Raw genomic sequence first — 22,297 nt, 5'->3', positions numbered from 1 at the left:
CGAAATGATGAAACATCAAGTCAACCAACTTAACAAACAATGGAATTATTTGTTTGATGCTTTTTAGTTGCTACATTACCTGAATTTATAGGTACATTGCCTAGGTTCGGCATTGCATTACTAGTGCCACATGACCTGGTTTGTAGACCTGTGGCTAACATATGAACCTTACTAGCTCCAAATACTCCATTCCAAAATCCACTATCCTACAAAATAAGCAGTGTCAAATAGCAATGCAGCCTCACCTTGGGTGCCGTTCTTTTGGATCAGCTGCGTTCTTGTTCTTCAGTGCTATAATTTTATTGCTTGGTAGAGTCTATTTTGTCCAGCATCTCAGCCTCTAGCACAAAAAGCCCACGACCACCGTGCGCTTTCACGGTCCGTGAGATTTCATCGCCTGACTGCCCCTGTGCGTGATCACAAGCCAGGACTCAAACACGAACAACAAACAAGACAACACAAGAATCTATAGGTCACATGCCTTCCAGGACTCTTGGCTCCTTCCTCCCTGGGATGGTGCCAGCCATTTCACCCCAGGAGGATGCAGCCAAATTGGCACACAGGGTTGCAGGTACACTTGGAGTCACAAGGTCTCCACAAAAAAGTGTTGCCGGAAACGGCTGCATTCACATTCACCTATTGGTCTACTACCATGTAGAGGCTAGAGCACATCCAAGTCGGCATCCAAACAATGCACGCTTTTCAGAGCGGTGGTAACGACACATCATTAGCGTACAAGATCTCATGATCCTAGGCATGTGCTTCCTAAGACTGGCCACAATGTATGGTTTTACCGGTGCTCGAAAAGGAGAGAGAAGCTGCAAGCCTCGATGCCCGCCACTGCGGCCGATGCCGAGTTGAGAAAAATATTCGACACCGGATCATGTCGAAGCATCGATGCCAAATCACGCTCTCTCTCCCGAGGCGTTCCTGGGCATTGATGACTGAAGTACGGAGTAGCAGGCAGCAGAAGAAAAACGGAGGGAGCAAGAGGAAGGAAGGTCCCACATGCACTAATTGCTTCGATGCTGAACGCTGTGGAAGCAAAAAATTTCTGGCATCGAGTAGGCAAACTTCTTTTGAGCATCGAGTACGCTGTGGCTAGTCTAAGATCAGTGATTACTAGCAAATTACTAGAGCCTAGCTCAGATGCTTTCTAAGATCAGTGATTACTGACTGGTGATCCTAGACAGGTAGCTAGGTTACAACAGGCCCAAGACACACTGTCAGGCGTGTGACTCCTGCATGAAACAGTTACAGTGGATGGGTGTTTGCACCTCCATCAGATGGTGCCCAGTTCTTGGAGCAGCTCCGCCATCGTCGGCCTCTGGTCCGGGTTCTCGCTGGTACAAGCCAAGCCGATCGTCGCCAGCTTGGCGGCCTCAGACGCCGAGTAATTCCCCTGCAGATTGCCGTCGACGAGCTCATCGACGTTGTCTGGCAGCTGAGTCGTAGTCACCTTCCTCTTGCCGGTGAGCACCTGGAGCACGATGACCCCAAACGCGTAGACGTCGCTCTTCTCCGAGAAGCGGCCCACGGTGGTGTACTCCGGCGCGAGGTACCCCATGGCGGCGCTGGCCTTGAGCGTCGAGAAGACGAGGTCGTCCACGAGGAGCTTGTGCAGGCCGCACCCGGAGATGAGGGGCCTGTACGTGTAGTCCAGCAGGACCTTGTCCGCTGAGATGTTCTGGTGGACGAGAGCGGGCTTGTTCGTCCTTGTGCTGTGCAGATACTCAATTCCTAGAACACAAAAAAGATGCAGAATTCAGACGATTGAAAGTGCTAAAAGTTACCGATATCTCATACTGATACGGTTACTCTAATAAAAGTAGCACAGAAAGTTTTGAGACATGTCATGCAGAGCTTTTCAGTGCAGACAAAAGTTCAGACTTCAGAAATGTGACTATTGCTGCGTCCCTGGCCAGCTCAGTCACAGGTTTCTGCACACCATGTGAGCAACCAGCGCAGCACGGATGAATCGATGTACTGTCCATCCAGTGACTGAACGAATCAATGCGCCCATGCATGACACACACAAACTTGGCAAATTTGTAGAGTCGGTGCCAAATGTTGCATGCATACCATGTGTTTTGAGGCAAAATCTAGTAATCAAGAAGACAACTAGTAGTAGTATGTGAACAAGTGTGAACAGTACTACGTGTGAATCCAGGAAAGATGTGGGCAATCAGTAGTGACACTGCTAACCAACTGATAGCAAGAGAGTGACAGGGTGTGGTGTTCCACTCGAGGGTACCTACCTTTGGCGATGCCCTTGATGATGGAGATCCTCGTGGACCACTCGAGGACACGGCCGCTGCCGCCGCCGGCAGTGTCGGTGTCGGCGTCGGCGTCGACGTCGACGTCGAGGAACTGCGACAGGCTGCCGTTGGGCACGAAGTCGTAGACGAGGAAGCACTCCCCACGCGCCCTGGAGCAGCAGAACCCCCTCAGCGCGACCACATTGTCGTGCCGGAGCTCGGCGAGCAGCCTCAGCCCCCTCAGGAAGTCGGCCTCCTCCTGCCGGCAGCACGTCTTGCCCAGCCGCTTCACTGCCACCGAGGTGCCGTCGCGCAGCGTGCCCCTGTACGTGCCCGCGAGGCCGCCGGCCTTCTTGCCGCGCCTCCCGAGGAGGTTGAGCTCCGAGAAGTAGCGCGTCGCGGACTCCACTTCCTCCGTGCTGATCCGCAGGCTCTGTGCCAGCACGTCCTGCGAGAAGAAGCCCAGCCCGCCGCGCGCGTCGGCCAGCGGGTCCCAGGCGTTGGAGTACTCGAGGCTCGCCAGCGCCGACGACGCGCTCTTGCGAGCCGACGGCGACGCCTTCGCCGCCGAAGGCGCGGCTTCGGTGCTGCACCGGCCGCCGGAGATCGAAGACGGCGAGCCCCCCGCGACCCTCTGCCGGCGCCACCGGCGCCACGAGAGCGCGAACAGGCCGACCCCCGTGGCCGCCAGGAGGGCCACGGCGGCGACAACCACTGCCGCAAGCGCCCTGGTAGACGGCGCGCGCCCGTCGCCGCCGGAGGAGGACGTGACCTGCGGCGCGATGCCTGCGCTGAAGGGCTGGGGCCTGTCGGGGTCGATGAGGTCCGCCGGGGTGCACGGGCGGAGCGCGGGCAGCCCGGCGCCGCACAGGTCGCTGTTGTTCCCGTACTGGAAGCCGGACTGCAACTTGGCGGCCAGTTCTTGGGACCAAGCAAGTAGAAAACCAATCAGCATTACTGCTCTCAAGAGTCAAGAATCGAACGATGCAGACTAATGGAGGACGGAGGCATTACCGGCGGGCACGCTGCCGGTGAGCGAGTTGTTCCTGACGTCGAGCGCGACGAGGCGGGGCAGCTGCGCGAGCCTGACGGGGATGGAGCCGAAGAGGGCGTTGAAGCTGAGGTCCAGGCGCGCGAGCAGCGGCAGGTCGCCGAGGCTGGCCGGGATGGCGCCGTTAAGGCGGTTGGACTGCAGGGCCAGCACGGTGAGCCTGCTGAGGTTGCCCAGCTGCGTGGGGATGCTCCCGGTGAGCTGGTTGTAGCAGAGCTGCACCACTGCACGGCCATGGACACATCAACATCAGCAGCATTAACAAAAACCGTCCGATTGGGGGTAGTACTGATTTGGTATGACCGTATGAGTAGAGGGGTAGCAAAAATGGGAAAGCCGCAGGTGTGACTTGGGACAAATCTTAAAGGAAATGTTGGCAATGAGCCAAGAAATGTTGCAATCTGAGCAACAGGAGCTGCTTCTTGCTTGGTTGCGACTTGGGACGGCAACATGACCTCTTCCAAAAATTCAACGGATACATGGTACGAGTAGTTAGGTAAAGCCGCATTTTAGTTTTTGATTTGATTGACTTGGAGTGGAGAAACGCCAAGCAAGTCGACCGAAAACGAATTAAAAACACAGGGAGGGAAGCGAGCGAACCAATCATCGATCCGAGGAGCAACTGCAACGCAGGCAGAGTCCACGGCGCGGCCACATGCATGCCGAGGCGAGTCAGCAAGCGTGCGGCACGAGCAGGGTGGCGATGAAGGTTCCGAGGAATCTCGACGCGCATCTGACTAGATAGAGGTAGAGGTAGAGGTAGAGGCAGTACCTTGCAGTGACGCCATGGCGCCGATCTCCGGTGGGATGGGCCCCGAGAAGTTGTTGACGTCGAGGTAGAGGTCGGTGAGCGCTGCGAGCGCCGCCAGCTCCCGCGGGATGCCTCCGCGGAGCGCGTTGTAGTGGAGGTAGAGGCCGGTGAGGGAGCGGAGCCCCGCGACGGCGGGCGGGAGCGTGCCGGCGAGCCCCTTCCCCTGCAGCGAGACGTTGGCGACGGCGCCGCGGGCGTCGCACGCGACGCCCTCGAACCCCCCCGACGGCGGCGGCGCGCAGGGGTCGCGGCCGGGAGCCCACGACGGGAGCAGGCGACCCGTCAGGTCCAGCGCGGCCCCCAGCGCCAGCAGCGCGCGCACCTCGCCGTCGTCCGCCGCGCGCGCCTCCTGGCCCGGGCCCAGGGTGAGGAGAAGGAGGAAGAGGAGGAGGAGGAGGGAGGCGGCGAGCGCGACGAGGCGGGCGGAGGCCATCGCCCCCCGCGGCGCGCGCCCGGCCTGTTGCGCCTGTGAGCTGGGATGGACAGGGACAGGCCGGCGCGTGGTGCTTGGTGCGGGTGGGCGAGGAGGGAGAGGAGAGGGAGACAAGGCGAGGGCGTCCGGGCGTGGGCGCGTGCAGGTGTGAGGGCTTCGAGGAATGGAATGGCTGAATGGGCGCAGGCAGAGGCAGGCAGCTGACCTGAACGGAGCTGAGTGGGAGCGGTACGCTTATAAACCGTACTTTTTTTATCAACAAATATTTTTTTGTCGCAAGCATACCGTGGCGGGCTGGCGGCCCCCGAGCCGAGAGGAGCGGTCGGGTCAGCCGTGAGCGTGACCGTGAGCGTATGCAGCTGTGGGGCTTGCATGTCAGTGGGTGTGTGCTGCTCCGCTGGGACAAGAGTTTGGCACGAGCGAGCAGTGTACGTACGGATACGTGACAAGTACCCACCACAGCCTTGCATGTGAATATGTGATGCGACCAATGCAAAAGTTAAAATAGGGCTGTTTTGTATTTCCCGGGCTGGCCACGGTTCATCTTGATTTAATAATAATAAATAAAGGTGTGTTTAGAATCGTTTAAAATCAAATTGCCGGTTGTCTCACCTCGAGAATCAAGAAAATCGTGCCAAACACCCCAATTTTTTTTTCCATCGCCGGAGACACATAGACCTCGAGATTGAACTAGCGCCCGCTTCTTCTCTACCACGGGGACGCGGCGCGGAGGCCGTGGTACAAATACCACACCGCACCATGGCTAGGACGCGGACCCAAACACGCCCCAAAAGTCTTCAACTTGTTTGAATGCTTGATCTCCGGTCAACTACGTGGAGTTCGATTCAATTACCGCCCAAAGAAGGTATCGGTGCATTACCACACTCGCAGGCTCACATTTCGTTGGTCCCTAACTCGTAACTGGAGAGATTAGCGAACAAAATCAAATAAAGCCAGGGATGAAAGTATGTTTGTGAGGGTGGGCCAAGAGGTTAACAACGACCCATGGCAGCAAGCTGCACCGTGTCGCAGCGTTTAGCGACGAATCCAATATATGTCGTGTCGCTGCATGCAGCTTGTGTCCGAGAATCCGACTTCAAGGTTATGTTTACTTCACCCCAAATTCCCAACTTTGACACTATGCAAAAAGAAGATTCTCCGTCACATCAAATTTGTGGTACATGCATGGAGTACTAAATGTTGACGAAATCAAAAACTAATTGCACAGTTTGGTTATACTCTGCGAGACAAACGTTTTGAGCCTAATTAGTCAACGATTGGACAATTATTACCAAATACAAACGAAATGCTACAGTCTAAGCACCACGTTTACACTACGAATACTACTCTAACCCAAGAGTGACAAGGATTAAAGTACTCATAAAGAGTCGTAAACCTGATGAACAATATAAACATGATACTTACTTGAATCAGAAGTTGATTATCAGAGAAATCTCAGAAGTAAGCTCAAATAGAACTTGATTCCGCCACATACAAGTCGTAGAGAGAGCACCGACAGGCCGGTACTTCCTCCAAAACTCTACCCTCACTCTCTATCTCACTATTTCTAATTATAAAGACTAGATCTTAACTTGGAGGACTAATCTTCTCTTGATTACTGGCTCTGATCCTGATGATGAGGATAGGAATTGTGGCTTAGGGTTTCTGAATATCAGGATCTGCTCTGCCGGAGAAGGTACATGGGCGTATATATAGGGGGTACATCAATTTTAGACCCTCGGATCAAACCAACCTTGAGCAACGACGTAGATTTGATCTTTAAGGCGGTGGAGAACCGACATTCGAAGGAGGGGCTGACACGTGGGGCCGACACGTGGGACCCATAGGCTGGCTGGCTTACAGGTGGGGTCAGTCAGCCCCACATGTCAGTGGCTCGGTCTTGTTGCGGTGGTTTGCCTTCTGGAGTGTTCTAGAGTCTTCCTAAGTCGGTTTCGTTGCGGATAACTGTGATTTTATTTGACAAATAGGTCCTTCTTTATGGTTTTCTGATTAAATCCTCCTGTAGTCACAGATTCACCAAAACTCATAGAATTTGTTAATTTAAACCCCTAATCCTATGTTAGTGATCTATTTTAATCATTTATGTAGGGTATATTGATGGTTTATGATTGACATTAACTACCGTCAGCAAGCTCCTTCACACTTAGGCTTTTACTCATCCTCGATAAAAGGATAGATTACTTTAGACATAACCTTGGGACAAGACATCAACATAAAACTTTTCCCAGTCATACATGATTTGCAGGATTCAAAGTGTCTACCATGAAACTTTGGGCAGTTGAAGAACAAAACAGCTAAAACAGATCACCATCTTCCTTCGATCTAGTCAATTAGAGAAACATTTTAAGATTTTTAAAAACAAAACATAGCTTACCTTCTCCTTTTGCGGTACTCTCAAATCACTCAATATATGTGGTATTTTTTATCCTCACCAAGGCATAGATAATTTTGCCTTCTTTTTACCTATTTCTAAAAGTTTATGTGGAGCTCAGGTAAGAATAAATATAAAATCATACTTGCATTGCATATATTGTAAAGTCAAAACAAGGATCCTAGGAGAAAAATGTCATACTCTTAGAGCAAGATGTGCATGTGTGTGGATGAATATATATATGGTGGCTAACCTAATTCTACTATGCTGATTGAAACATATCCCTCTTGTTGAGACTTGAAATACTTTGCAAGAGCAGGGGCTATCTTTCTTTTCTCTTTTTTTTTCTCAAGCGAGCAACTGTGTACCCATTGTCTTCAATATCTCGAACACTTTTTTGTCAATTTTTTTCAACACTTGTCTTTTCTCTTTTTTTTACTTTTGTATATCCCATGCCTCTCTTCTGCAACAAAACTTTTCAAGAGAGATATTTACAAAAACTTGGAGCATTTATTCGGTAAAATCCTAATAAACATGTTTTTGTGTTTATTCCCAGTGTAGGAGTAGAACATTTTTGGGTGGATTGAAAGCATGTTTTTGCGTAATCCTAGTGTAGAAGCAGCAGATATATGTGGAGTGTACGTGATTTTGATCTTGAGTGCATGACAAGTTTCTCAACAAGGGTCACAAGGCTTGACCAAACTCAATACAATGCCAAGTAGTATATGTAGAAGATTTTCCTAGTCTAATATATTATGTATGGCTCTGGTGAGACATTGCTTTACCATAAAGAAGAGGTATAGCTATTCTTTTAACTTTCTAAAATAAAATTCTCCAATAATGAGACATCAAGAATCAAGTTCTCATTATTCTACTATATCTCATTCCACAACAACTTAAGTAACATGGGGGTCCCTACCAATAAGTTCCCAACAGTAGCAAGACTTCCAGAAAAAGTATTATGTGAATCTATCCTTCAAGTCATGACTGAAATAATCTTCTCATATGTTTTAAAGTTGTTTATTAAAGGATTTTCAATTCGGTTCGAAATAGAAAGCAAGATAGGTAAAAATTGATTATACGAGACACAAACCTGACCATGGACGAAGCGTGGCATGAGAGGGTGCTGGGCTGGGCTAGTCGGACCATGTAGGAGGCCGGGCGGCCCACTCTGGGGCTCGCTCGAGTCCAACTTTGTCATACGTGGTCCTTGTGTCGATGCTTTCTGAAATTCATGATTTTCGTGATCGAATCTTGTTTTGTTGTCGCGGTGTCCTTCCTCCAACACGTGTTTCCTATTTACCTTTATGACAACATGTGGCGACAAACACATATCCAAAAAGTAGAGAGCAGATAATAGTAACCAAATTCCATTGATATCATTTAAGTTACTTTTATTACAATATCAAACTAAGCAAACTTTAACTAACACAATATCTGGCTAACATGAGCTAACATGATCTTTAAACTAAATGAACTAAACAACTAAGCGTGTCTTATCAATCAACATCCTAACTCTCACTTATTATACTTGTCCTTATTGACAACATAATGGCGTAAGATAGTGAGTTTGTATTCTAAATCCTTGTGATAGATATGCTCTTGGTCAATCCTATGCTGCAAAGCATGGGTGGTCTGGGTAAGATCTTGCATCTTGTTGTGGAGCATTGCAATGGTCATCCATCGGTGCTTCTCTTCATTCTCTCGAGAAGGTGGTGGTGCTCTCTTCTTCTTCTCTTTTGGCGGCGTAACCTTGACTTGCTTGGGTGTAGCCCGTACACCATCAATGGTCACATGATTCATGATCGTCTTGTACTTGGCATACGTGACATCTCCAAACTTGTTGGTCTGCACCACCATCAGCGTCTTGTTCAGCTTGGGTGTAAGAAGGTTGATCTCCTTGGACACCATGATCAGCTTTGGCGCATCGAGTTGACCAAACAGAGGCTCCCACTAGCATGGCTTGTCTTCCAGAAGTAGACGAGACGGCGGTGGAGCGATCACCGGACGACAAACAACTTGGGCGAAATAGGACTGATTTGAGGGGACTGGAGCTATCTCTATCATTGGAACGACGCTCAGCACTAAAGCTTCTTCAGGCTTCTTGTTGAGGTCAACTCCAAAGGGGATGATCTCTCTTCTGGCCATTGGAACTTAGGAGGAGGAAAGCTTCTACGCTGTTGGAGATGAAAGGCTTGTTGGGATGGCTTTGGAGGCTAGCAGGGGCTTCTTTATATAGGGGTAAGGTACGAACAACAAGGATCAAGATCTATCCATAATGGCTCTCGTAATGATAGATGATCGAATGGCTCGAAAATCTAGAGAATTCTACTAGATAGTTATCGAATATTCATGAGAGAATTGAATGGGGACAAGGAGACTGACAGGTGGGCCGAGCAGCCCAGTAGTAGGCCAGCCAGCCTCTCTTGGTGTCACCTCATGGCCATCTTTTTTGTTACGCCTCCTAACGCTTATCTAATTTGAAAAAATCTATTTTCGCGTTACGAATCATAAAAGGGAGGACAGAGATAAATATTTATGGTAAAATAATAAATTCTATTTCATCCAAATCCTCAAGGGGTTTTTAGGTTCTAGAAAGATCTTGAGACGATGACCATTTACCTTGAATAACGTACCTTCATCATTTTTAAGTGTTACCGCTCCATGCGACGAAGTGCTTATGACTTTGAATGGTCCTTCCCATTGGCTCCAAAGTTTCCCATGCCTAAATAATTTCACCCTAGAATTAGAAAGTAATACCTTATCTCCTAGGGCGAATTCCTTCTTCTTGATCCTCATATCGTGCCATCTCTTCATTCTCTCCTTGTATATCTTGGCGTTGTGATAAGCTTTTTCACGCCATTCATCAAGCTCAAAGAGTTGCATCTTCCTCTTTGTTCCTGCAGATTCCAAGTCCATGTTCCATCATTTGATAGCCCAGTGTGCCTTAATTCTAGCTCAACGGGTAGATGACATGTCTTCCAGTAAACATGTTGATACAGTGTCATTCCAAGAGGTGTTTTATAGGCTGTGTGGTAGGCCCATAACATATTAGGTAGTCTATCCTTCAATGCAGTCCCCATCTCATTGACCGTCTTCTATACAATATTCTTGATTTGTTTGTTTGATGTTTTTGCTTGGCCACTTGTCTGAGGGTGATATAGAGTTGCGATGTTGTGATGGATCCCATGCTTTGACAAGTACTTGTGAAAGTTCTTGTCAATGAAGTGAGTGCCTCTATCACTAATCACCATTCTTAGAACACCAAAATGTGGAAATATTGTTTCTTCAAACATCCTCTTGGAGCTCTTAGCATCAACAACTCTACATGGCATAGCTTCAACCCACCTGGAAACATAGTCAACTGCCACCAAGATGTACTCACAATTCTTTGACTTTGGAAATGGTCTCAAGTAGTCAATACCCTAGACATCAAAAAGTTCGATCTAGAGGTTGTTGGTGAGTGGCATGACATCTCTCAAATTGATGTTTCCATGCCTCTGACATGAACCACACCTTTGGATAAAATCCTTCATGTCTTCATACATGGTTGGTCAGAAAAAATCCACTTTTCCAGATCTTTACATGAGTACGGAATGCACCATAATGTCCTCCATATGGTGATGAGTGGCGTCGTTCTATGATCTTGAAGCCTTCTTCTGCTGGTACACACCTCCTGAGTAGACCATCAGAGTAGACTCTATAGAGGTACGACTCATCCTATATGTGGAGATGACTTTCATAGGTGAGCTTCCTTTTGTTCTCCTCTGGTGGTACATAACCTACAACCATAAAATTGATAATATTCGTGTACCAGGGGTCGGATCTCATGATCTTGAAGAGCATGTCATCTCGTAGAGAATCATTGATGGATAATTCATGTGGATTCTCAAATTGCATTCTAGACAAACGATCGGCAACAGAATTTTCTACTCCCTTTTTATCTTTTATTTCTAAATCAAATTCTTGGAGTAACAAAATCCATCTTATAAGTCAGGGTTTAGCATGTTTCTTAGTGAGCAAGTATTTCAAAGCAGCATGATCAGTGTAAACAATCACCTTAGCTCCTACTAAGTAAGATCTAAATTTGTCTATAGCAAAAACAACAGCCAGGAGTTCTTTTTCAGTTGTTGCATAATTAAGTTGAGGTCATGTCAGAGTTTTACTAGCATAGGCAATTTGCATGATGCTTCTTATCTTTTGTTTGTCCCAAAACTACCCTCACAACATAATCACTTGCATCACACATAATTTCAAAAGTTAAAGACCAATCAGGGGGTTGAATGATTGTGTAGAGATGAGCGCTTTCTTAAGAATTTCAAAAGATTTTAAGCATGCATCATCAAATTCAAAGGGAACATCCTTGGCCAAAAGATTTGTAAGTGGTCTAGCAATATGTGAAAAATCTTTTATGAAATGGTGGTAAAACCCCACATGACCAAAAAAAGTACGATTCCCTTTGATATTTTTGAGTGGAGGTAACTGTTCAATTACTTCTATGTTAACTCTATCTACCTCAATCCCATGTTCGGACACCAGGTGTCCAAGCACTACGCCTTCTCTAACCATGAAATGACATTTTTCCCAATTAAAGACTAAGTGATTTTTCTCACATCTTTGCAAAACCTCATCTAAGTTTTCAAGACAATCATAAAAAAATTCATAAACAGAAAAATCATCCATGAAAACTTTCATGATTTCTTCAATCATATCAGAAAATATAGACATCATGCACCTTTGAAAAGAAGCTAGAGCATTACACAATCCAAAAGACATTTTACGATAAGCATAAGTTCCATATGGACATGTAACGGTGGTTTTGCTTTGGTCATCAGGATGGATTGGTATCTAGTGATAACCTCAATATCCATCTAGGAAATAGAAAAAGAGTAATTTGCCAGTCGCTCCAACATTTCATCATTGAAGGGCAACAGAAAATTATCTTTCTTTGTTGCCTTGTTAAGTTTTTGGTAGTCAATACACATCCGCCATCCTATGATGGTTTTTTGTGGGATTAATTTATTCTTTTGATTTTTAACAACAATCATGCCTCCCTTTTTAGGCACAACTTGTACAGGGCTAACCCACTCGCTATTTGGGATGTGATAGATGATCCCAGCATGCAAGAGTTTCAAAACTTCTTTCTTAACAACCTCTCTCATTGCATTATTAAGCCTACGTTGTGGTTCCCTAGAAGGTATAGAATCGGGGTCTATAGGGATATGATGTGTGCAAAGAGCAGGGCAAATTCCCTTAAGGTCTTAGAGTGAGTAGCCAAAAGCAGAACGATGCTTTTCTAAGACAGTTAGCAAGCAGAGGGTTTCTTTCTAAGAAAGTTTATCACTAATGATCATAGAAGTCCTGATCATTATTGAGAAAAGAATATCTAAGACCAGAAGGCAGGGGTTTAAGCTCAATGGAGGGCTTAGGTGGTTCCTTTAATTCACCTAGGGGTTTAGGCTCTATGAAATTATCGTCCTCCTCTTCGATGAAGGACTAGGCATCATCTTCAAGATTGGGTTTGATCAGATCATCAAGAGACATGACCTTAACCTCTTCCATTGGGTCTTGCTCAGGACTTGGCTCAGTCTTAGAATTTAGAGAATGAGTAATAGGCAAAGATAGTTTAAAGTTTTTTCCTGAGGCTTATATTCAAATTCCCTATTTGTCCTTCTTTGATAATTCTTTCAAGTGGTTGTCCTATCAACGGGTCGAACTCTGTGGGGGTATGGCCCCCGGTATCCACAAGACAAGACATGGGCCACACCATCAGAGGTGGCTCGGCCCACAAGATCAAGGTGTGCATGGCGCTGCTCGGCGTGCATCGCAAGCTATTGTATAGTACCAAATAGGATACTTTCCTTGTAACCCTACCCCTCCAGAGTATATAAGGAGAGGCAGGGGTCCCCTAGTCGCCAGACTACACCTCAATACAATACACCAAAGACACGTGACGTAGGGTATTACGTTGATTAGACAGTCCAAACCTATCTAAATCTTGTGTCTTGGTGCTTGTATTACCATCTCGCTCCTGATCTCGCTCACCTCTACGATAAATCTACCATCGTGGGATACCCCTCGGTGGACTGCCGAGCATCTTTTGTCGACAGTTGGCACGCTAGATAGGGGCGTGCGCGCTGATCCTCTGGTGAACCAGATGGACCTCAAGATCAACATGACGTTGTCCACAAGATCGTTCTTCGGTTTTGCACGGAAACTTCGTCATCATCTGCGGCGATTTGGCTACCTGCAGACCACCTCGATATGCGGTGATTCGGCTACCTGCAGATTCCAGCGTCCAGCTTCTTCTGAGTCCATGCTGACTCCGACACGTGGGCAATCTACCCTGACTGGCTCCAACTCTCCGAGAGAAAGCCTACAAGCACCACGCGGAACCTAATAAAATTCAGGGTCACATCATATCAACAAGATATACAACAAGCCAGTAAGGAGAACACAAAGTAATGCAAGCCAATACAAAACAAGCAAGATGGTGACGCGTGCAAGCCAACTTGCATGTATGCACTTGCACGAGCGCAGCATCTGCGTCTATTTTTTCCCACGTAGTGGACTCCATCTGGATATGCCGTGACTCTGCATGTCTGTGGGCTCTGGCTTTTGCACTGGCCAACGTGATCCAATGTCCTATGCCTCTAGGATACGATGACTACTCCAATGGCGACTACGAAGACAATGCACGCATCAAGCATGCTTCGGCCACGCCCCATCTACTCCATGCAGCATCGCTTCTCCGACCAGATTGAATGCGGCTACGACAATGATCTCTCCATATCTAATCTACATAACGCCGACCAGATAACGCCATACGCCGTCGACCAGACATTCTGTCTAAAGCTAAGTCATGCTTTAATATTTTTTTAAATATTCTCCAGTCTCCATATATCGTCGTAATGTTTCTCCGAGCTATTTTCTCCATGTTTATTCTCCAAATGATTTTCTAAACCCCCGAACAATCATGTTGACGCTCGGATGTCCCCAGAGATGGCCCTGTCTCTAGCTCCTCCCTACACGTGCTATGGGCTCCGCGCTCTGTGTTATGGGTGGTCGGCAGCGGTTCCTTGGTGACGCCTGTTCCTCCTACACGTGCATGGGCTCCGTGCTCGACGTTATGGACTATGGGCTAGCTAGGGCTGGAGACTCAACTACACACTAACAGGTCGGGCAGTTTATATTAAATATAAATACATCTTTGCACCAACTGATCGCTGAGCTACATACGCTATTTTTTCTCTGAAGTTCATATATTTTTACATCATGTACTACCTGTTCTACATATTTGTATTGCAGGATCATCGCCCAGGTGATCAGACCACCTGCTGCTTAGAATTCTCCACCGATCAACTGGTCGGACCGCTAGGTTCATGGACTTCATCGCCGACCAGTTGATTGGACTGTTCGCCGATCGCCAGCTACGTCGGGGGCTCCTCGGTGCTCGTTCTTCATCGCCAGCTATGCCAGGGACTCCTCGATGCTCGGATTCTTCGTGCTCGAGGACTAAGTGGGCACACTTCACCGCATGGACATCGCCAGCTACGTCGGTGCTAGGACCTCACCAGCTACACCAGGGACTCCTCAGTGCTCGGACATCGCCAGCTATGCTGGGAACTCCTCGCTGCTCGCACATCCCTGCCTACGTCGGGGACTCCTCGGTGCTTGGACATCGCATTGCCGCCTACGCTGGGGACTCCTCGGTGCTTGGACATCGCCAGCTGCGTTGGGAACTCCTCGGTTCTCAGACCTCGCCGCCTACGTCTGGGACTCCTCGATGCTCGGACTTCGCCAGCTACGCTGGGGACTCCTCGGTGCTCGGACATCGCCGCCTTAAATACCATGGTTCCTTATAAAAGCTCAAATAAACCATGATTCCTTTCACCTGGATAGGGTGGACATAAAGTATTCCCAAACTTAGGAGAATCTATCCTGAAAGACTTTTCAACAACTTTGTTGTTGGGGTTAATGGCATGTCTTTTAATAAATCATAAGCAAAAGATGCAGACATGATATTAACACCCACAATTAGATTATAAAGAGCATCGAAAGGAGCTTTGTTAATTTGGCAGTGAATAGAAATAGAAGGTAAGTCTAGTCGAATCACATCAGAGGAAAGCTCTGATTCTTCCAACCACTCAATGCTTATAATAGATACTAACATTTTCCTAGTCTTTTTAAGGAAAGCTTCCTTAGAAGGGTCAAAGATTTCTTCATGGGGTGATGATTTTCTAGACTTCTAGGGCTTCCTCATAGTATGATAATTCAAGATGTTTCCATATTCAGCAAAAAGTTCATCCTTGAATTCAAGCATAAAATCCAAATTTGGAGTTTCCTCCTTTTCCAGTGGTTCGGGATTTGTGACAACTGAAGTATGTGATGGGTTTGGCAAAGGTTCAGCTATCTAGGATTCCGCCTCTAGTAGCTTCTCTTGCACTTCTTTAGGTAATGGGGACTTCTCTAAAACTTTATCAAGAATGCCTCTCCCCAAATTGGCAGAGACATGCAAGAACGAACCTCCTAAAGCTATGTCAAGAAACTTCGAGGTTTCCCTATTAAGACCCATATAAAAGCATTGAAGAAGAATGGGGTCTTGAATGGCAAGGTCAGGGCCGGTATTAGTAAGATCATTAAATCATTCCCATGACACGCCAAGAGATTATTTTTCTTTTTGTTTAAAAGATAGAACCGGCTGACTACTCTAGAGATGGAAAAGAAATTCAAGCAAAAGCTAGAACATAAGGCTTCCCAATCTCCTTGCCTACTTCCTATGGTTTGATTATACCAATGTTTAGCTCTTCCCATCAAAGAGAACGAAAAAAGCTTCCATCATAAGTTTCATCCGACATGCCCATAATATGTAAGCATACGCAGGTCTGCTCAAACTCACGTAGGTGGAAGTAAGGGTTTTCATCATCTTCACCCAAAAAGGATTGTTCCCGGGCCATGTTAATTAAACACGGACGTAGCTCATAGCCAGGTGTTGGGATAGGTTTTGAGGATTTTGGTGGCTCTAGGCGTGCGCTCGTAGATGCGGCATATTGATGGATAGGAGTGGATTCCAAATCCATAGTAAAAGACAAGAATATAAGAATAAAAAGATACAAGGTTAAGTTAGGTTCAAAGTTAACTCAGCAACCGTTTCTCCAACAATGACTCTAGAAATGCTTGTTGGTATATTTAAATACACACAGATAAATCCGCAAGCGCACGGATACTGATGTAGCACTTCAACAGAAAGTATTCTAGAATATCAAACTCAAGGAAACGTGTATGAAATTAACTAAGTCTAACTTAACCCAGAGTAGCAACAAGGATTAAGATAAGTAGGAGCATAGAAAGGATCACTAGGGTTTTCTAGTTCTAGCTTCGGTAAGTTATATCTTCTACTGTTCAAATGAGGATATTACTACAGAGAAACATAGGCAGAGTATGTTTTCTTATAGTAACCAGATTATGCTCGGCCTACAGACGGAGATGGTCTACAAAGGACTCAACAAGGCTTTATAGTCACCCTTGTAATCTACCACCGATCCGGAATGTAGGGTACATCCATGAGTAATCGAGTCTAAACACCACGCTTGCACTATGAATACTACTCTAACCCAATAGCGACAAGGATTAAAGTACTCATAAAAAGTCGTAAACCTAATGAACAATATAAACAAGATATGTACTTGAATCAGAAGTTGATTACCATAGAAATCTCATAAGCAAGCTCAAATAGAACTTGATTCCGCCAGGTACAAGCCGTAGAGAGAGCACCAACAGGCCGGTACTTCCTCCAAAACTCTTCCCTCACTCTCTATATCACTATTTCTAATTAAAAAGACTAGATCCTAATTTGGAGGACTAATTTTCTCCTGATAATGAGGATAGGAATTGTGGCGTAGGGTTTCTGAATATCAGGATCTGCTCTGCAGGAGGAGGTACATGGGCTTATATATAGGGGGGTACGTCAATTCGGGACCCTCGGATCAAACCGACCTTGAGCAACGGCGTAGATTTGATCTTTAAGTTGGTGGAGAACCGACATTCGAAGGAGGGGCTGACACGTGGGGCCCATAGGCTAGCCAGCCCCACATGTTAGTGGCTCGGTCCCTGTTGCTGTGGTTTTCCTTCTATAGTGTTCTAGAGTCTTCCTAGGTTGGTTTCATCGCGGATAACCGTGATTTTCTTTGACAAATAGGTCATCCTTGACGGTTTTCTGATTAAGTCCTCCTACAGTCACAGATTCACTAAAACTCATGGAATTTGTTAATTTAAACCCCTAATCCTATTTTAGTGATCCATTTTAATCATTTATGCAGGGTATATTGATATTTTATGATTGACATTAACTACTGTCAACAATGGCCTAAGTCAAACTTGTATGACTTTGACTAAATTTATAAACATATTAACATTATAATATTAAATAATTGCATATATTTCATGGTTTATCTCATTAATCTTGTTTGATATTGTAAATGTTTGTATATTTTTCAATAAACCTGGTTAAAACTAGAGATATTTAACTTAGGATAAAATTAAAACGAGTTACCATTTTGAACAGACCGAGTATAGGACTTCAGACCATATAGCCATTTGCTTTGGTTTTTCTTCCCTTCGTCCCCCAACTTCTTTCCCTGTCCTTTTTAACCCCTTCCCTCCTCCGTATGGCCGCCGACATGTTGTATAAAATAAATACACATCGGCAAGCTCTGGAACATTTTAGGCTCTATTTGATCCATAAAAATAACAACTAGTTGACTAATTTTTAGTCCCTAAGCATCTAAATATGCAGACTAATTATTAATTCACTAGTCATTGGTTAGTTGTTAGTTCACTAGTCTACTTGTAGGAGCTAATATGACTAGTTGTTAGTCCTAGTCCATCCAAACAGCACTTAAGCTGTTGCATTGCATGCACCGGCTTCGGCTGAAATGGGGAAGTTCCCGTTATGCCGGCTGGGGAACTAGAATACTACTTCCTCTGTCCTAAATTATCTGTCGCTTTTGGTTTTCATGCCATAAGTTTGACTCGATTTGTAGAAAATACGTGCAACATTTTTATCTCCAAATAAATTTATTAAAAAACTAGATTCAAAGATCTTTTCAATGATACCAAGTACGTACCATAAATATTAATATTTTTAATATATATTTTGTCAAAGTTGTTTCTCGGAAACGAAAACGACATATATTTTAGGACGGAGGGAGTAGATGCCAGGTCTTTAGTTTTTTTTTTTTACTTTTGTGTTCTCCAACTTTTGAAGCCTTTTCCAATCACCTAATTAATTAGGGAGCATACTTAGCATTAAACTTAAAGCACGGACAGGATCACGTGGCGGAGGTTTCCTATCGAGTTTCACAGTCATGTTGGTGTACTGTGATTAACTACTGCTTGACACGGCATCTGTGACTTAATTAGACTATTAGAGCATCGTCCCTCCATGGGCAGTGAGTGGTTCACTAGTACTAAAATACACAGCATTGCTTTGCTGGACATCTTTGTCGGTGTGAGAGGTAACTTTACCGTAAACAGAGCGTTATGGAGATTTATGAGTTGCACCACAACGCTCAGTTTCTAGATATTTGTGTAATCGAGAGTGTTTGTAACGTGTTGATGTACCCAGCTATTATCTAATATAATTCTTCTTTCGCCGCAAAAAAAATTAACTAAACACGTCAACAAAAATGTTGCCATCATCAGCGTCATTGTCTGATCTGATCTCAGTGGATGATTGGAAACACAATGTCACACAAACTAACGACGGAGACCTAATAATTTTGTTTGTGAACAAGATTAGCTAGAGAGATTAGGCGCCACTAGCACGTGATGGACCGGATTTTCAAGCCTTCGACGACCTTTTGCTCTGAAGACTTTCTTGTGCTTCCCATGGAGCGGACCTGCTGGACCTTCTCGAAACTAGCCCCAAGAGTCAACCAATCTGGCCGAACTTCTTACTTAATCTTGCATAATTTACGCTCAAACAAAACTTCTTTTGCCACGTTGCCTTGAAAGAAATTTTAGTTTGTTTTTCTATAACGGTAGATATAGATGATTTAGATATAACCAAAGGGGTTACTTTTTATCTTTCACAATATCAGGGTTGGCTAACTTAAAAGCAAATTTAGACGTTACATCAAAAGTGAGCAATTTGGATGTGAATTTAGGGAGTTATTATTACAGAGGCGAAGATGCATGTTCTAGATATATTTTACACTACTAAAAAAACACAGCACAGACGGCTGAAAAGCCTCTATAGGCATCTGTATTTCCGCCTCTACAAAACAACCATTTGTAGAGGCGGGCGTCAGCCACCTTTAAAAATCAGATATCTAGAGACGGATGTATTTTGAGCCGTCTCTACAAATCGTTGCCCAGAAATCACAAAATAAGGCTAAAAATAGCAAAAAAAATTAGCCTGAGGAGACCCCACCAAGCAACACATGTGCCGCACAATTTTTCGTGGAGGCGGCCGAGGGGGGGGGGGTTGAATCCACAACCTAAGCCTTTGCGCGTTTCTCCCCTATAACCACTCCACCCATAGGACACTTATATCCAATTGAGATATTCATCCACCTTATTTTATCCCCATTCAGTTTTGAAATGAGTATTTGAGACCATAAACGAATTCAAATAAAAAAGTTATCAACAATAGGTTCTATAACTTCCGGAGATTTACAACTTTGGTTTTGGTCGTTATCCGAGGTCGTTTGAAGCATTTGAATTTCAAATGTAAGAAATTCAAACGTAATTTTTCATGCATAGATGATTTCAAATGAAAAAGTTATCAACTACAAAGTTGCATAACTTTTCGAGATCTACAACTTTCATTTTGGTTGTTTCTCCATCCGAGATCATTTAAAAAAATAAAATTTACTATGTAGCTCTTATTTTTAGAGGTGGCTGAAAATCGATTTCTAGAGGCGGCTAGCCGTCTCTAAAAATATGGGCATTTGTAGAGAAGGCTGAAAACAACTGTCACCTCTAGAAATCATATCGATTTTTAGAGGCGGATGTATATTGGCCCGCCTCTATAGTAAAAAAGCCTTTCATCTCTGAAAATCATTTTTGTAGTAGTGTTATATATTTTTTATAATGGTCCATGTGGATAACTTTTTAGAAGATAAATTAAATCCTATGGCTATTGTTAACCAGTAGTCTATCAACCTGTGTGGGAAGACTTTTAGAAGGCATAAGCTTTAGATATTGATGTTTAATACCTACGGTTAATAAAAATTACTTATGTTAGTTTATTTCTATATTTTTTGTTTATTTTCTAACATGATGGGCATATATATACACTAATGTGATCTCTATCTAGTTGTGATGAATTTATCGATTACTGATTTATGTGCCTTTTTGTCCATATGTATAGTTTCTATCCTCTGCATATGGAGCCTTTATGTATTTCATTATGCATTTAGTTGAAACCTCAGCTTAAGTTATGGTAGTTCTTGTTGCATCCCATGACATCACGAATCTAAATTTTGTTCTCATTCGTTGTTACAAGTTTTCTATCCTCAAATTAAGTTGAAACTCTTGGGCTTATTGTATCTTTATTAATTTTTGTTTTGTGTTTTTCTAAAAAAAAGAATTTTAAGTCATAGACTGCACTCTGAAGTACACAATGCATAGATGTCCATTTAAATATATACCTTATTGGTCAAGATTGGTGATAGAGCTTGAAGTGAGATATAGGGTGGAGTAGTAGTGCTAATCCCAAAAGGATATTGATGTTTTAAACCTTATAATCATTGTTTACTTTAAAGGAATCTCAAAGACAATGAGGGTCATAGCTACCTTTGGTATGCACTAGCCTCCCCAATTTCTCAAGATATTGGATTCTCTTATCAACAATTTATGTGTAATTATAAACATAGCATGCTTAAAATTATAATATTAATATAGATATGCCAAATATTTTAGTTAAAATGTACAAAGTTATATAGAGTAACAATTTACGTAAATTATATGTCATGGATATTAATATATTTTTAAAATAATTTGTTAGTATCATGATTGTTGAAACAAAGTATGTATATTATCACTCATTGATTCATACATATACGATATTCGGTTGAGATGGTTTGCCTTATGACAAAACAGGATGACTGTCTTTTATATGTGGAGAGGTTTAAAGTATCTATACACAATATAGGTGAGTGGAATAAATATGAGGAGACGAATATACGATATTGGTTGGAGCATGTTAAGAGAGAAATATGATACTTCCTCCATTCCAAATTATAAGTCACTTTGATTTTTTTTGGTTCATCCATTTTGTTATGTATCTAGACATAATATTATATCTAGATGCATAACAAAATGGATGTACCAAAAAAGCAAAATGACTTATAATTTGGAACGGGGGGAGTATGTAATATAGATATGCATGGGAGCCCCTGTTACGTAAGAAAATGAGACCAATCCAATCAGTTTTTATTGATTAATCATCAAAAAGAGAAAAAATGGCGCCTAAATTCAGAGCTGAAGAGGACTTAAACCAAGTAGCTTGATAGATGTACATCATCTTCAACCAAGCAGTTGAATTGGAGGATAAAATATGTGTTAGGTTGATCTCCTCCGACTCGGTCCAACGACCGAGTCGGACCTTGATCTCACGCCCTGATCGGGGGCGCCAACCAAGTCATGGTTGGTGGGCCCCCGTCGTGCATTACCATATAAAAGGAGGTGGGGTGCCAGGGCTCGAGGTACGAGGTTCACCGCCATCACAAACCCCACCTACAACCCTAATCTGATCTAGAGGGAGGCGCTAGAAGCGACAGGAAGCTCTACTGCCTTCGCTGCCGCCGGGACGCTGCCGTCACTAGACTACGTTGCCCCTCTCCATCGACCGCCGACTCAATAGCGTCCTCTTCACCGCCATGGATTCCTCCTCCACCAAGCTCGATGGTCAGTGACTTCTATCCCCTCTCTCCCTCTCTCTTTCCCTCTAGGTTTCATACGATAGATCATACTTGATGCTTATGCCAAGATTTCTAAGAACATACCCTCTTGATCTACACCTAGGTGATCCTAAGGTATAACAATGGTATTAGTTGCCTACCTAGTGAGTAGATCTAGATTAGGGAAGAAGAATTTAGAAGGAGGTGATTCGAATTTGAATCGAAAATTAAGAAATCAAAGAAACCTAACCCTAACCCTAGAAGAAGAGGAAGGAAAGGAAGGGGTTTCTACCTAGGGGGGCCGCCTGCCCCATCACCTCCATTGGCCGTCGACTAGACGCTGTGCGGGAAGTTAACCTGGGCCACCAAAGGGGGAGCAAGGTCTCGCCGCCGTGTGGTCTCCTCCTCGACCTCAGACCAAGGGCACCACCGCAAGACCGCTTGAC

The 22,297-nt window shown here is 44.7% G+C and overlaps 1 protein-coding gene across 1 annotated transcript; it reads right to left on the bottom strand.

Moving 5' to 3' along the window:
* Positions 1-1,039: 1,039 nt before the first annotated feature.
* On the bottom strand, positions 1,040-4,752 carry LOC136452323 (LRR receptor kinase SERK2-like). Its single transcript, XM_066452939.1, has 4 exons — positions 4,082-4,752; positions 3,273-3,533; positions 2,259-3,179; positions 1,040-1,740 (listed from the first exon to the last, which is right to left on the bottom strand). Exons 1-4 carry the CDS (start codon positions 4,551-4,553, stop codon positions 1,283-1,285), a joined length of 2,112 nt encoding a protein of 703 aa, XP_066309036.1. The 5' UTR covers positions 4,554-4,752; the 3' UTR covers positions 1,040-1,282.
* Between the last annotated feature and the right edge of the window lie 17,545 nt (positions 4,753-22,297).

The sequence above is a fragment of the Miscanthus floridulus genome, chromosome 5 (genome assembly GCF_019320115.1).
Source record: "Miscanthus floridulus cultivar M001 chromosome 5, ASM1932011v1, whole genome shotgun sequence".
NCBI lineage: Eukaryota > Viridiplantae > Streptophyta > Magnoliopsida > Poales > Poaceae > Miscanthus > Miscanthus floridulus.
The sequence above is the reverse complement of the archived record's forward strand: the minus strand, read 5'-3'. Positions and strand labels throughout refer to the sequence as shown.